The following is a 14,624-nucleotide window of genomic DNA, read 5'->3' on the forward strand; positions in this document are numbered from 1 at the left end:
ATTCTGACCAAATTACATAATGGATTTAGCTCAGATGAATAACTGTTTTCATAACAGTTAGCCCACTTTCACCAAGCTGAACTGGAGAAGCATCCCAGTGGTCACCAGTGTGGAACTGCATTATGTGAAATTCTTAAAATTTGCATCAGTGCATACATGATAGCGTAATAATACTTCTGGGAAAATACTTTCAAAATATAATTCCAGGTCAGTTCTAGTTCGGTCATTTGACCCTCATCTTTAATTGGGTAGTTCCTTTCTTGTTTATACGTTTTCATATATTGATCTCTTGGGCTAATTTCACTAATTAAGTTTGTTGCAGTTCCTCTCACTGTAATCATAAGGAAATTGGAGGGTGGTAAACAACACTATTAACAATTAAATCTAATGATAATTTTTGTTTGATAATGGCAGTTTGGTCACTGTATTTTGAAAGGATTTACCGGAAGTCTTCATATAATATCATCTGCGCATTGATGCTAGTTTTGTTGCAGTTCCTGAGTGCAGCCACTAGAGGGCAGTGAACGCCTCTCTCTGTTAGCACTGATGACTTTCTCACTGTGTAGCTACCACGGCTACAGCCCGGCTGCTAATTCATCCCTTGTTTCGATTTATTTATCTCTAAAGCTTCGTGTCAGCGTTTGAAAATGCATTGGTTTCCAAAAATATTAAATGTAATGCCAAAGGAAAGTGCTGTTTTTCGCAGGAAGACAAACTAATATCCTACATGAAGCCTACATTTAAACGGATATTGGATTGTTTCAGTGGTCGTTTTTAAAAGCATCTAAAAGACTTTTCTCTGGTCGCCCACAGCAACACGTCCCTCTGCTAATTTGCTGCTGCTCCTTGTCAGATCGGGAGAGAGCTGATCAGAATCGATTATAAGTAATGAACCGACTGTTCGTGACTACCTCACACAACCCCACGTCAATAAAACCTGAACTGTCCCTTTAATATGAGACTCTGTTTATCTGAGTGAGTTAATAATTACTGGTTTTTACTGCCATCCAGTGGCCACAGAGATAAACTGCAGCACCTGATCCATTTTTGAGGATTTTGTGATCAGATTCATGTGCAACTCATTTCATCATAGTGAGATTATTACAAGCAACAATAGCAACATCTGCATTGGTGGTCATTGTATTATTAAAGGCTGTTTCCTGGGGAGGAGACCGGTCTCCACTACGTGACAACTCTTCTTCACTGTTATTATTTCAGGGGGGTTTTCGTCGCATCTCTCTGCTCCTCCGCGGACTGTGTCTGCACCGATGCTTCCTTCGCTCTGGTGGAAATTAAATGACAATTAAAAACAAAAAGGAAATCCGAGTCGCAGCGACAACGTACGGAAACTGTTCTGTATTCTCGGCCATCGAATCACCGGCAGGTCAAAGGCTTTTTTTTTTTTTTATCATAGTCTCCGTTAGGATGTCATCATCTGAAAATGCTGCGTCACATGAAGGTATGTGGACTTATGTTATCACACTAAGTTCATGATCTGAGCAGCACTGCACCAGTGTACTGTGGCCCACTACACACAAAAACAACAGCAGCTATTTAAATGATCATACATGCTTTATGAAACCTAGTCCATAAAATATAAACTGGTATAAACGGTGCCTAGAACATGATGTAGTGTCTGCTTTAAATAGGCCAGATAATGACTGCAGCCAGGAAGGGAAATAGTTATTAAAAAAAAAAAAGAAAGATGTTAAAATGCTTTTACTTGTGTATGACTGTATTTCCGCCACAGCCTGTGAAGCATCACCTCCTGCAGCAGAGGCAGAACCTCTGAGGATTGTTCTGTTGGGGAGGACGGGAACAGGCAGAAGCTCCTCGGGCAACACCATCCTGGGCAGGTCTGCGTTCTGGGTCGACACCTCCCCCTGTTCTGTCACCGCCCAGTGCAAGAGGCAGACCGGGACAGTAAATGAGCGAAGCATCTCTGTGATCGACACTCCGGGGTTCTTCCACACAGGGCTTCCCCCGCAGGAAGTCATGGCAGAAGTGGGGCGGTGCGTCGTCCTGTCCTCTCCGGGACCCCACGCCTTCGTGGTGACCCTGCGGCCCGGAAGGTTCACACCGGAGGAGAGAGACGGCTTGGAGTGGATCAGAGCTACATTTGGGCCTGGAGCCTCCAGGTTCATCGTGGTGCTGTTCACCTGGGGGGACCAGCTGCAGGGCAAACGCATCAAGGACTTCCTGGAGGAGAGCCAGGAGCTGCTGGAGTTTGTCAGCAGCTGCCACGGCGGGTATCACGTCTTTGATAACAGCGAACAGGTCAAGACCACGGAGAGCACACAACAGGTGGCACAGCTACTGAAGAAGGTAGACAAGATTGTGGCAGACAACGGAGGCGGTTGCTATAGCAACGAGATGTTTAAGGAGGCTGAGAGGGCCATCAGGGAGGCACAACAGAGGATTCTGGGAGAAACAGGACCAAGGGTGGAGTCCCCTCAGAAGGAGGCCGAAGACAGAGAGGAGCAGGGACCAGAGTTGGAAAGGCGGAGGAGGAGGGAAGAGGAGCAGAGGAAGAGGGAGGAGGAGGAGGCCAGGAAGAGGGCGGAGCGGCTCTTCTGGTGCGAGCTGCTGACTGCGCTGGGGAAAGGCGCTGCAGAGGGAGCAGGGATCATGGAGAAGGACAAAGGGAAAGGGAAAGCTGTGAAGAAGGTGAAGGTGGTGGAGAAGGCGGCGGCTCTGGCAGCAACGCCGCTCTCCATCACTTCTGCTGCCAAAGCGGTGGGAGGGGCTGTGAGAGAGGGAGGTAAGGTGTTATACAAACACCGAAAAACCTTCCTGCACTGATGGGAAACGTGCACTTCAGGATACAAGGACAGAGAAGTGACTGTGTGAAACTTCACTTTTTCCACTGTGTCTTGGTTTAACATTGACCTTATGCACCAGCACTTTCAGACCATAATGTTAAATAAGAATGCATGCATATATTTGTGTGTGTGTGTGTGTGTGTGTGTGTGGACTGTAAAAAAACACACACCTCTGAATAGAGAGAAATCACGTTATAATAAAAGTAATGTCATAAAAACAGTGTGCAATTCAACTTTCTGCCAGTAACACGTTTGCAAGTGTCAATCCTTTTGTATATCAAAGCTTTTACACAAATTCAAGACCCTCCACTGACATTTTCGTACTTCTTTTTTCTGCGTGACAACAGAACAGTTCAGTCAGGGAGACGACCCCGGAAACAAATTGATTAGCCCTTTTTCTCCCATGAAAGAAACACTGAAATACAAAAAGACAATAATGAAGAGGAAATAGTAAAAGTTAACATATTTGGCAAAGAGGAAAAAATAAAGTTAGCACATAGCACAGTAAACTATTCAGGGAGGGTCTAACATTACAGAATAGGAAGCCACTGTGAAAGATTATAGATGAGAAATTTACAAATACTACAGTATTTGTGTTTACTGCAAATCACTGGGCAAGATTGAGTTTGGATAAAATGTAGGAAACTTTGATTTGAAAGTCTGGGGACTCTTACAGCTGTAACACAGGATGCACTGGTGCTGACAAACGCTGCAACCTCAGGTACATCTCTGTGGATTCAACAGGGGGGACAGTAAGCACAAATACAGTTTCCATAGTGTTACTAACTTGCCTGAATTTAAATTCCATGTGCACATCAAGTGTAACATTTGCATTTTATGAAGAAAAAAAAACAAAACAAAAACTCCAAACATAACATCACAAACTTCTGAGCACAACAGAGCATGTGCGAATACACACTCGCACACAGACTCTCTCACACTCACACACACACACACACACACACACATACACACAAGCTACCAGTCAGACAGAAAATCAATTTCTAGAGGTGCACTCATTTCGGTCTACAGGAAGATGTCAGACCATTAGTCCCATCGCGAAACACATGTACAGTTGAAGGGAAAGGTCTGTGTTCAGATGCTGAGCTGTAGCAGGCACAGATGGTCTCTTTTTAAATGGGCATCGGCAAACTCATCTTCGCTTTTCCTCGAAGCACTGCAGACAGGCGGGGGACAGAGAGGGACAACGAAAACCGGGTGTGAGAGGAGAGTTTGACCTCGAAAACCACGACATTTACATTTCCTCAAACACTATTCCCAGTCACCACTAAACATCTCATAACAGACAATAAAGTCTTTACAGAATACAATGGATGGAAACAGCTCACAGCTGTGCGCCTGTAAATGTTCAGTAAATAAATCAGTTACATTGGAGTTTTTTATTATGAAGGAAAATGATCAAACATTTGCAACATCTACCACATTTAACCTCCTAATGTTGGACTTCTGCACTTTGTTGACCACGTGGCTCAAACTGTTCAGATTTTGATCTCTCACAGATTAAAGTGTTGAGCAATTCGTCAAACTTCCTGTTGGTCGTAGCTCTATAGATAAGGACTATACATATAATTACTACAAAAACAAATTAATTATGTCAACGAAAGTTCAGGTGTAGGCTTCTAGTCTTCTCCCGCTGATCTAAAGGCTTCATTGTTGTTATGCTGAATCATCCCCCTTCACAACAGTCTACACTCACCCCTTGTGACGTAAAGGTAGAAGAAGTCGCAGTAGAAAATGGTCTGCACGACGCCGGACACCACCGCGATCTGGTCAAAGAAGCCCTCCGTGTGGTAACGCCACACCCAGTTGGCTATGTAGAGGGCTCGGTAGAGGCCCAGGAAGAACAGGTAGTGGGTGGTGATGGACTCGGCCTCGCCGGTCTTAGTGATCATGAAGAGTTGCGGCATTATGGCCACCGCCTCCAGGAAGATGGAGAAGGTCCAAAGGACCTGGGTGGAAGTTTCAAATGGAGATGTTGAGAATAAATGTGAGAAGAGGAGTTTTAATTAGGCAATCTAGATGTAAGTATAACATCATTAAAACTTAAATGAATAAGAAATCATTTTGTGTATTTACCTCCATTGGGGTGAAGACGTAGTTCTCCAGGAAGGACAGTCCGATGACCGGCACCAGCAGGAACTCCACGCGGAAGGTGTCGTTCTCCGAGTCGTACGAGTTCCTGAAGCGCATGTAGATCAGGTATACAGTGGCGTAGGACATAGCCAGGAACACCACCTGAGACCAGGGACAAGTATTGATTATTGGTCTTGAACATCGTGTGTGTGTGTGTGTGTGTGTGTGTGTGTGTGTGTGTGTGTGTCTTGGTCTTCAAAACCTAAACCCTACCACTGTTCAGTGGGCAGGGCTTCTGTAACAGTCTCGTAGCTACAGTCAGCACTGAGGGTTAGGTTAAGGGTGAGGTTTTTTGTGCACGTTTAACTGCACGTACACACACACACACTTACCTTCATGACTGTGTTGTAGGCAGAAATGAAGGCTGTGAACAGGTCAAGGTACCGGGTGGTGAAGACGAGTGCAAACAGCACCTGAGACTTCCCAGAGATGCCTAAACAATTAAAACAGACAATTAAAATGAGAAGTAGATAAACAAATATAAATAAATATGTTCATAGTGAAGGAGGGAGAGTGCAAGGAGATGCATTATAAATGAGATTAATCACTGCCTAAGGCAGAGGACTGGTCACTTTGAGTTCCTGAGCAGCTCACTGACATGATAGGAATGAGCTGTAAGTGCAGATGTAATTTGCCTGAAAGATGCAGGCTGCTGCATCATAGGTGGAGCATGCAGCAGATTGCTCCATTAACACTGCCACGTAGTTTTCACTCCTGAACAACTACTCAGCATTATGCAAAATACAGTTCCGGTAAACTTCAGATTTAGCTTGATCAATACCACTGTGTTGTTAACTGCTGCGCGCTGCCACAGAGAGGCCGTGCGTGGGGTGTCAAGAGAGTCAGCCTACCAGCACAGGATCTGCTCCTCCATATCTTCAAGAGGAGGATGATGATAGCCGCCAGATGTGACACGTCACCCGCGAGACGAAAGACATTCATGTTGTTGATGTTCCGCGTTAACAACAAAACCTGAACGCAGCAGCTTCACGGGCCTTTTACACGTCCACAGCAGACAGGGCAGAGTTGTTGAGCCTCGGACACAAACTCCGCGCGCGTCAACAAAAAAAATGAGACGAGATTAACAAAAAAAAAAGAAAAGAGAAAGAAAAACAAACAGGCTGCAACTCTGTCAGGCCGCTCGTTGGCTCGTTATCAAAGCGCGCGTGGGGACAAACAGGTAAACTGTGTATTTATTCCGCTCGCGGACTCAGCGTTGTGTGCAGCGTTTCTTAGAGGAAAGTTGATTCAGAGGAGGTGACGTGGCTGACAGCTCAGACAGCAGGAACCAGCGTCAAGCGGACCCGGATCAAGCGAACGCACGGTCTTCCGCTTCTCATTTTCTTTCAAAATAAAACTCGCACCGGTCAACACCCTCACTTCCGTTTGGCGTTTACCCATAAGATATTTCCTTTCTGTCTATAAAAGTTACCTGTGTTAAGTTCAACACATTTAAAGTCGATAAGCGGTGCCAGGCGATTCGTTAAAAGACGTCACCATTTTATTTTGAAGGCGAAATCCCTTTATATCCAGTGTTGATTGACTTTCTGTGGCTAACTTGATGCTGCTTGGACTAATGGCCAGATATGTGTCCGGTGGCTCATCCTCAAGATTATTGCTTTCATTAAACAGCAGATGGCGATAGACTGTAGGGAAATAATACATTTGAAAACTACGCTCTCTAAATTGGTCATGGTTTAAATGAATCATACATTAAAATTTACCTGTCTCCAGGCTTAGATAACATTACATGAATACATGCTTAATTAAATGTAATTAGATGCATAAATGTAATAAAGTAATTAGATTGTGTGTGTGAAACAAACCCGAGCAGATGAAATTAGTGTTTCAGTGGATGATGAATAACTGCCTGTAAGACTAATGTAAAAACATCTCATTCCCCCCTGCACTGTAAAAAAGAAAATCCTAATTTTACAGAAAATAACTCTTAACTTAATAACTTAAGTTTTCTAACAGTAATTTTCTGTTTTTTAAAAGTGTACAAAAGTCCGTAAAATTACAGAAATTATCTGTGAATTAACAGCCAAACTTCTATTTTGAGCATTATGCCAATAATAATGAATTACATTTATTTCCCATTTTTTGTAAAGAAAAATTACTATTATTTATACAGTATTTTTTCTGCTTTCTTGAAAAAGTTTGTGCATGTGAAAGAAAATTGTGCTTGTGGCAAAGAGATTTCTATTTGTTTGAAGTCTCAATCAAAACTGAACTAATGATCAGTGGTGAGGTTCAACAGAGACAGAGGGAAAGAAGAAATGCTTTTGTGGACGTCTGTACAGAGATCAAGAGCAGAAAACTAAAACTCAGTGAGCAACGTTCCCAGTGTGAGACACTGACAAGTAATAATTTTGATCCTTGTCACTTCAGTGTCACTGTGGGAACTTGACCAGAGTTTTACAGTTTTCTTCTCTGTATCACGACACAGATGTTGACAAATCACTTTCTTCTTTTACAGTGTCTTTGTTCAACCTCAACACTGATCGTTTGTGGAGTTTTGATTCAGACTTTCAACAAATACAAATCTCTTTGACACAAGCGCAATTGTTTCACATACTCAAACTTGAATTTCTCAAGCAGATTTATCTTACAGGTTTACAAAGGTTGATTTACAACTACAAACATTGGAATTATTTGTGAACATGACTTTACAAGCTCAGAATCATTTTGACCCTAATTTGAGCCTAGGTACACATAGTTACAGTAACAAGAGTTTTGTTTCCTTAACAAATCAGACACAGCAAGTTTCCAAACAAGTATTTTAATATTCAAGCCAAATATTAATAATCACATCCACATTGTTTTCTGATGCATTTGATATGACAACAACTTAAATGTATTAAACATTTTAACTTATCTTAAACATTTAACTATGATCTGTGTGGAAATGCAATTACACAAAATACAAACTTTTAATAGAAATTAATTGAGTGATTTGAGCCTAAATGTATGGGGTGGAGTAATGTGCATGACTTACCATTTCTTGCTGGGCAAGGCGTGGTTCTGGCCCGAGGTGGATTCTGCCATACCTATAAAAACACAAGGAAAAATAAGGACAAGCAGCTCCTCTTGACTATGAAATGTTTTTGAAGCAGTCTAAGGACTTCACAAGATAAAAGATGTATCAATCATCCATTTAAACTTCATTTACCATATACTGTAAAAAACAAGACTTTGACTAAATCTGAACAAATGATACATGTACATGTGAAGAAGATATACACACACACACACACACACACACACTGAAAGAGGAAGAGCTTCTGTCTATCTACACATGCAAAGCACAAAACTGTAAAATGTGGTGCTCAAAATTCCTGCAAGTGTGTGACACTGAGGTTACAAGTAGAATTTGAATTCAGGTGTGAAAATAGGATCTAAATACTTGTAACCTCAGTGTCAAACACTTGCAGATTTATGAAGGCAAGGGGATACAGCAGGACACATGGATGGTCCTTGGCAGGCTATAGCAACATGAGGACGGGATGATGACATCATCACAAAGGCATACTCAGAAAATAAGGTTTATTGCCAAGCAGGTTTTCACTTACAAGATATTTGGCTTGGTGTAGTATCCAATTAACGTATTCAGAGGAAATAAAAAGTAAAATACTGCAACAGTCAAAATATCCATATATAAAAACACCACCACACAACTATGAACAAATCTGTTTTAGACAAAACTCCTGCTGGGCAAGATGTGCAAAAGGTATTGATTAGGGGATGTGCAGAAGATCACAGTATAGACAATATCTATCATGTGCAGGGATAATACCTCAAGGTGTTGATGTAATGTGGTTGATTGCTGAGGCCGGATGCAGAAGAAAAGGCAGGTGCTGGTCCATCATTGGTGAAAATTAAACTGGACTTCTGGTCCTGATACAGACAAACATGTGATAGGACAATTCCTTTAGATCATACAAGTTCTTTATATTCAAACCTGTTAGATCGGTTGTGTGAGTATAATAAATTGTGAGCAGAGATATGAATATGCAAGAAAATAAAGACAGTATGAATATTCTGAGATATATACAATGTGAACACTAACAGTATGAATTTTATGAAATGTAAATGAAGGGTAAACAACCAGAGGTATGATAAGAATTCAGTGTACACGCACTATATAACCAACATATTCAGTAGTACAAATATGGATATATTGTAAAATACATAACCAATATAGTCACTGGTATATTCATTTTTAAGAATCAACGGTATGGACGTGTATATACACTGGGGGTCTGATTTAATCAGTGTTATAAACAAGTCTTACTTTTAAAAGTGAATGACAGCATGTTACTCACCTAGATCCTCCTCACTGTGTCTAGACTCTCTGCCGATAGTGAGACAGGTGGAGGCGGTATTGCATCTCTACTGGCTCAGGTCCTGATGAAGACAGGTATGCTGAAATCTCCGGAGTAACTAATGTAAAGTGGTTACAACATGTTGAACTGATCGACGTGTATTCAGTCGGTCTACTGGGTCCATACAATCTCAATTTACAGTCGTCATTTACAACCGCTAGTAACCAATAAAACGTCTGTCGTTGCACTGATTATACTTTTAGCTAAAGAGCCAACATGATGCTACTCACCAGGCTAACAGGAAAGTTGCGAGCTCGGCATCAAACCGCACCTCTTTACTCTCAGGAGCTTCTCCAGCGGCGGGAAGCCGCACCAAGATTTACTCGTGTTGCCTCTTTTCTTTGCTGTTAAACGTGGTTTCTTGTCGGGAGCGGTCCTGCGGGATACAGATGAATATTACCTTTTTAAGAGGTTCAGCCATTCCTGCGTTTCTGTGATGCTAACTTCAAGCTCTGCCGGAAGTTCTTCTTCGTGGGACTGAGGGCAGACTTGACGCGCCACTGACTCACACAGCCTCTAGTGTCACAAAGTGGTATTACAACACAGGTCGGTGCTGGTTCATTTCAGTAGATAACTGAAAAAGAACAGATGGAGGTCTTGATCATGACATTGTCACTGTGGCTGCTTCACGCACTGTTGATAGTATACCAGCTGTCAGGACAGGTGCATGAATACCTGCTTCAGTTGAGGACTCCTGTGTATGAATTTACAGTATTAAATGACAAACCCCTACAAGATAATGTTCTAGTATAGATTGTGTATTGAACTCAATACAACAAGATACCAGCGAGAACAGGAGACAGAAAATAAGGTAATGAGATAAACCTGAATGTTTTGCTGCATGTAGGAAAATTCTATCAGCGACTGACTTTTTCTAATAATATGAGAGTGCGATAAGTTAAACTATATTTATCCTTGTCCTGCAAATGTTTACATGTTTGGGACCAGGTACGGTTAGCATAACAAACACTAAGTTACCCGCTAGCTAGCTAGCTAGGTTAGCAAAGCGTTAACTGTCTCCTGTTCTCCGGTCAAAGCACGTAGGGAAAAAACGCAGTAGCTTTTTTTACTAGCATCATACACATTAAAACTGTAGGACGTTCAGAAAATAAACATTTACTTACCGAAAAAAAACTGTATATAATCATCATCTCTCCAGTTTGTTAGTAACGAAGAATGAGCCATAATTACTGTGAACCGAAAACTCATTAAAACTAAATAACTAACAGCAAAACTGTCGGTAATAAATTATTCTTCCACGGACAAATATTGAGAAAAATAATATTCAACACAACTAATTCAATACGAAACGCTCACGACCCAAGCTCTCCTCGGTGATCGATCCTCCGGTGATCGACCTCCCGGCCTGCCGCGTCATATGATCAATCATTGCAGACCAGGTATATCAATCAAACAGATACTGAGCACCTGTCTGTATATTCTACTCATTGTTGTTCAATAAAGTTTTGTGAGAAAAAAAAAAAGGTATATCAATCAAACAGCCACGCCCCCCCAAAATACCTGTTTTTAATTTAATTAATTAAATTAATTCGGTGATTATTTTTCAGATGGACCACCAGAACACTGAACAAAAAGTGTGAATTTAGCCCATCACACAGTAATGAGTTCCGGAAAAAATTAATCGACTGAGTATTTCATGAGAGAAGTTGGTGTTTCTATAATGAGTGTTTATTGGAACCAGAGTTTTTTGGAGCCCGCCCCCAGCGGAACCTCGGTGGTGTTGCACATTAAGGCACTTCCGGGTTGGCTTCACTTTTCAGCCCCTAATACTGAAGAGAAAAGAATCTCAGAGAGTTAACTGATAGCTGGAGATTACTGGCAGATGAATGAACCATGACATTCAATGTAAGATATAATGAAAAATACATGATGATCAACCAACTGCAGCAGTTGAGCGATGCAGCTTAGCACGTTGATCGTGATGAAGCACATCCATTCCTAGAGGGCCTTTTGAGTTCCTATACTCACATCTAGCCTCTCAGAAATGAAGTTCCTTCGCATCTTTTTTCCCCCCATTCTTGCAATGATCCTTCCTCTTAAAAGCTTATATCGCCCAACGTGGGGCTCGAACCCACGACCCTGAGATTAAGAGTCTCATGCTCTACCGACTGAGCTAGCCGGGCGTGCGATACAGCAAGATACCTCATGTCAAAACCAAAAACATTGCTCACACAATACATATTTCAGGACACAAAGTTATGCTTTGATCAGGAAAATCTGCAGAAGATTATTGCTAATTCTGAAGAGAAAAGAATGTCAGAAAATTGTAACATCAAATTTCAACCAACAGATGTCACCACTTCTATATGCAAAACTTTGCCCACTAGGTTTTTATTCCCAATGATCATTTGTACTACCTGTTATCTGATGTGATAGCGATTATTTCATGTAAAACGGTTCAGCAGACTGTTGAATGAAATGATGAATGATATAAAGATTTTAATCCGTTTTATACAGTTTTTTACTTTGTCTTCCAAATCAAAAGGTTTACAATATTAAGCATGTGTTAATATTTCATTGATTGACACTTAATTTTATTATAAGGAAAAAGTTTCTCTGCATAAAATCTGAAACTTGAGAGGATTCACTTTATTGAAGGTGTTTGATCATAATAAATTAGGAGAAATCTGTAAAATAACAATTTTTTCTCTGTAGAAATATTAATGAAACCTTCTGTAAATCTATTGTTTTTACACTTTATTTGAATTAGGATATTTTACTTTAATTTCACAGTCATTTGACGTTTCAAGTCTTCTCCAGCTGTGTGACGAGCTGTTTGTATTTCTGTTCTTCTGGTTTGAATGAGACTCAGATGAGTCTGTAATCAGGTGTGACGTATGTGGTTCTGCAAACCAAATCTTTTTGAATCTTTGTGCAAATACGCAAGAGACTTTTATTGTAGCACAATTGTACTCATGCTTTTCAATATTTTAAAATACTCCCCACCCTCTCTTCTTCTGACATTTCTGCTCCACCTACCTCCCTCTCTTTCTTCCTAATCCTGCTTTCTGAATCACTGTCAGAACCTAAAACCACTCACCCTCCGTTTCTCATCACTGGGCGTCTCCCTTCACATCACATCCCACCGTCTCCACCTCCTCATTTGTCCTCCCTCTTCACAGTAATCCACAAATTGCAGCTGAATTCTGGCAGGGCACGCATCCTGCTCCTCTACATCCTACTCTCACATTTGATGCGGTAAAATCAGCACAGGGCACCTGAGATTACAGAGGAAACGCTTTCAGCCTACTTAGAGTGCATCCACGGTGGTGCAGAGAAGTGAGGGGGCACCGCACACCAACGGAGAGCACACGGCGTCTTCATACACCCCTGAAGCATCCTGCACAGAGCCAGGTCCCTTTATGTGTCACTAGGTTGCTCACATTGAGTATTTATTCTCAACCACAAGTGTTTGTATTATTCGAAATCTAAGAATGATGCATGAACAATGAAGAGGGACGATGGTATAGCCAGTGTATATACAACATGTGCAATAAACGAGTCTCCTGTGGGTGATTTATTTCAGACAAGCATGTGGATGAGCAGAAAATGGACTGTAGAGGACGTCCTCTGACCCATATGTAGGCTACTGTAATGAGGGTGTGCTGAGCAAAAGGTTATGGGAACTAATCTGACACCCAGGCCCGATTAGTAGCTATTTATACATCCACACAGTCCAGTCTGCCCTGAGGAGTGTGTCTGCCTGGTCACCTCCTCCCTATAGCTGCTGGACTCTGTGACTGTCTGATCAGTCTGTGTTTTTTGTTTTCACTGTGATGATACCCACTTATTTAGTTTCTGATCCTTTTCAAACCCACTGACGCTCCACGGCGAAGACTCCTCTCAGCTGTGGGCCCTGACACTGTAGTGGGTGAAGGCTGTGATTATCTGTAAAAATGAGGCTTGGGGTAATTAATAGGTGTAATCATTTTGACAATCACACAGAGTTCAAATTAACCACCTGGAGCTTCTCTTTGAAAGCTTGTGCATTAGAACGATTTTCTAGGATAATATGTTCTCTACAATCTGAGGGATATTTAAGGCTTTAAAGCATCTTTGTTTGACTTTTACATCGTTTGGATTTATATCAAAAGCCTATTTATCAATGACAGACTTGCTTTTATCCACTGGGAAGGACTTACATGGTGGATTTTGGGTTTGGGAGCAGCTATGAAGAAACATTTTCTGATGTGTGCGCTGCGGTTAGGAGTAAAATTAGACCAGAAATAGACTTGAAACAGTCTCTTCATGAAGCGTTTTCAAGGTCTGGAACAAAGGAAAACTATCACAGCACATTTCCACTTTCTTTCCAACTTTCCATACTCCACAATCCAAGAAACAATGAGTGACAGCATCAGCACATTCCTCTGTTCAGGTCGGCCGACCCGCCACCAGCCAGCTGCACCCATCATTCATGTCTGTCCTGATTAATGCAATGCTAAACTGTATTGAATTAGGCAGCAGTATTTATAGTTGTGTTGACTTGACCTCATCCTCGACAGCAGTGTGGTTTCCCTCTTCGTGTCCTTCTTTCCCTCATGAACTCCCTCCGTCTGCACTCAGAGTTTTTGTTTGCTGTTTACTTCACTGCTGCTGCGAACACACTGCACCGTGTCTCCACCCGCCCCCTCGTTCCTCCTCTGTGAAATTGTCATATGGGCAGATGTAAGACCCACATCCCTATTCAGGGGAAGACATTTTGAAAAGAAGCACCCCCCCCCACCCACCACCACCACCACCACCCTGCTCTATAATTTAGAAGGAGGTAGAGAGAGGGAGGGAGCCATGAGGGGGCTAAAGGGGAGCTGTGGGTGAGAGTGGTTTCCATAGAAACTGTTTTTGCTCAATTCATATTTCATGTAGTCATCCGGATTCTGGATGAAGGAATTCTAAATTAAACCAGTAAATCTCGGGGATCGTTGTTATATCGAGCACAATGAGCCCGTGTCAGTCTTCATCAGCCAGCAGAGCGACTGTGACGCCTTGAGGCTGCCGAGGTGGTTTTGATTCCAGCTGTCGCACTTTCTCTCTTCAGAAACAACGATAGCCTGTATATCACCCAGTGACGATGACACCACAGGTGGAAGGGAGGAGAAGTTACACCTGTTACACTCAGACTTATTATGTTCAGAACTTTGCAAAGAGCAGAGGGCGGGAAAGTACTTTTACTCACATACTGTAAAGTATTGCACCGTGGAGAGTTTATACCGTCACCTCAGAGAGAAAACACATACTTTATTAA

General features: G+C 41.9%; 2 protein-coding genes, 1 long non-coding RNA gene and 1 other non-coding gene across 6 annotated transcripts; 1 reads left to right on the forward strand and 3 right to left on the reverse strand.

Annotated features, from left to right (window-relative positions):
- The first annotated feature begins 107 nt into the window (after window positions 1–107).
- Window positions 108–3,659, forward strand: LOC130185104 (GTPase IMAP family member 4-like). Its single transcript, XM_056401359.1, has 2 exons — window positions 108–1,459; window positions 1,751–3,659. The coding sequence occupies exons 1-2, from the start codon at window positions 1,297–1,299 to the stop codon at window positions 2,800–2,802; spliced, it is 1,215 nt and encodes a 404-aa protein (XP_056257334.1). The 5' UTR covers window positions 108–1,296; the 3' UTR covers window positions 2,803–3,659.
- kdelr3 (KDEL endoplasmic reticulum protein retention receptor 3) lies at window positions 3,000–6,273 on the reverse strand. The gene is made up of 5 exons (XM_056401362.1): window positions 5,828–6,273; window positions 5,309–5,409; window positions 4,920–5,078; window positions 4,540–4,792; window positions 3,000–3,999 (listed from the first exon to the last, which is right to left on the reverse strand). The coding sequence occupies exons 1-5, from the start codon at window positions 5,916–5,918 to the stop codon at window positions 3,956–3,958; spliced, it is 648 nt and encodes a 215-aa protein (XP_056257337.1). The 5' UTR covers window positions 5,919–6,273; the 3' UTR covers window positions 3,000–3,955.
- Window positions 6,274–7,525: 1,252 nt separating this feature from the next.
- On the reverse strand, window positions 7,526–10,814 carry LOC130185111 (uncharacterized). 3 transcript variants are annotated; one of them, XR_008830104.1, is made up of 5 exons: window positions 10,486–10,814; window positions 9,592–9,935; window positions 9,302–9,419; window positions 8,773–8,873; window positions 7,526–8,026 (listed from the first exon to the last, which is right to left on the reverse strand). It is a non-coding gene; the product is annotated as an uncharacterized LOC130185111 (long non-coding RNA). The 3 variants fall into 3 exon arrangements; XR_008830102.1 differs by having other exon boundaries at window positions 9,302–9,383; window positions 10,486–10,812; XR_008830103.1 differs by having other exon boundaries at window positions 9,302–9,383; window positions 9,592–9,737; window positions 10,486–10,806.
- A 618-nt stretch (window positions 10,815–11,432) lies between these two features.
- Window positions 11,433–11,505, reverse strand: trnak-cuu (transfer RNA lysine (anticodon CUU)). The gene has a single exon. It is a non-coding gene; the product is annotated as a tRNA-Lys (tRNA).
- Between the last annotated feature and the right edge of the window lie 3,119 nt (window positions 11,506–14,624).

The sequence above is a fragment of the Seriola aureovittata genome, chromosome 17, assembly GCF_021018895.1.
Source record: "Seriola aureovittata isolate HTS-2021-v1 ecotype China chromosome 17, ASM2101889v1, whole genome shotgun sequence".
Classification (NCBI taxonomy): Eukaryota; Metazoa; Chordata; class Actinopteri; order Carangiformes; family Carangidae; genus Seriola; species Seriola aureovittata.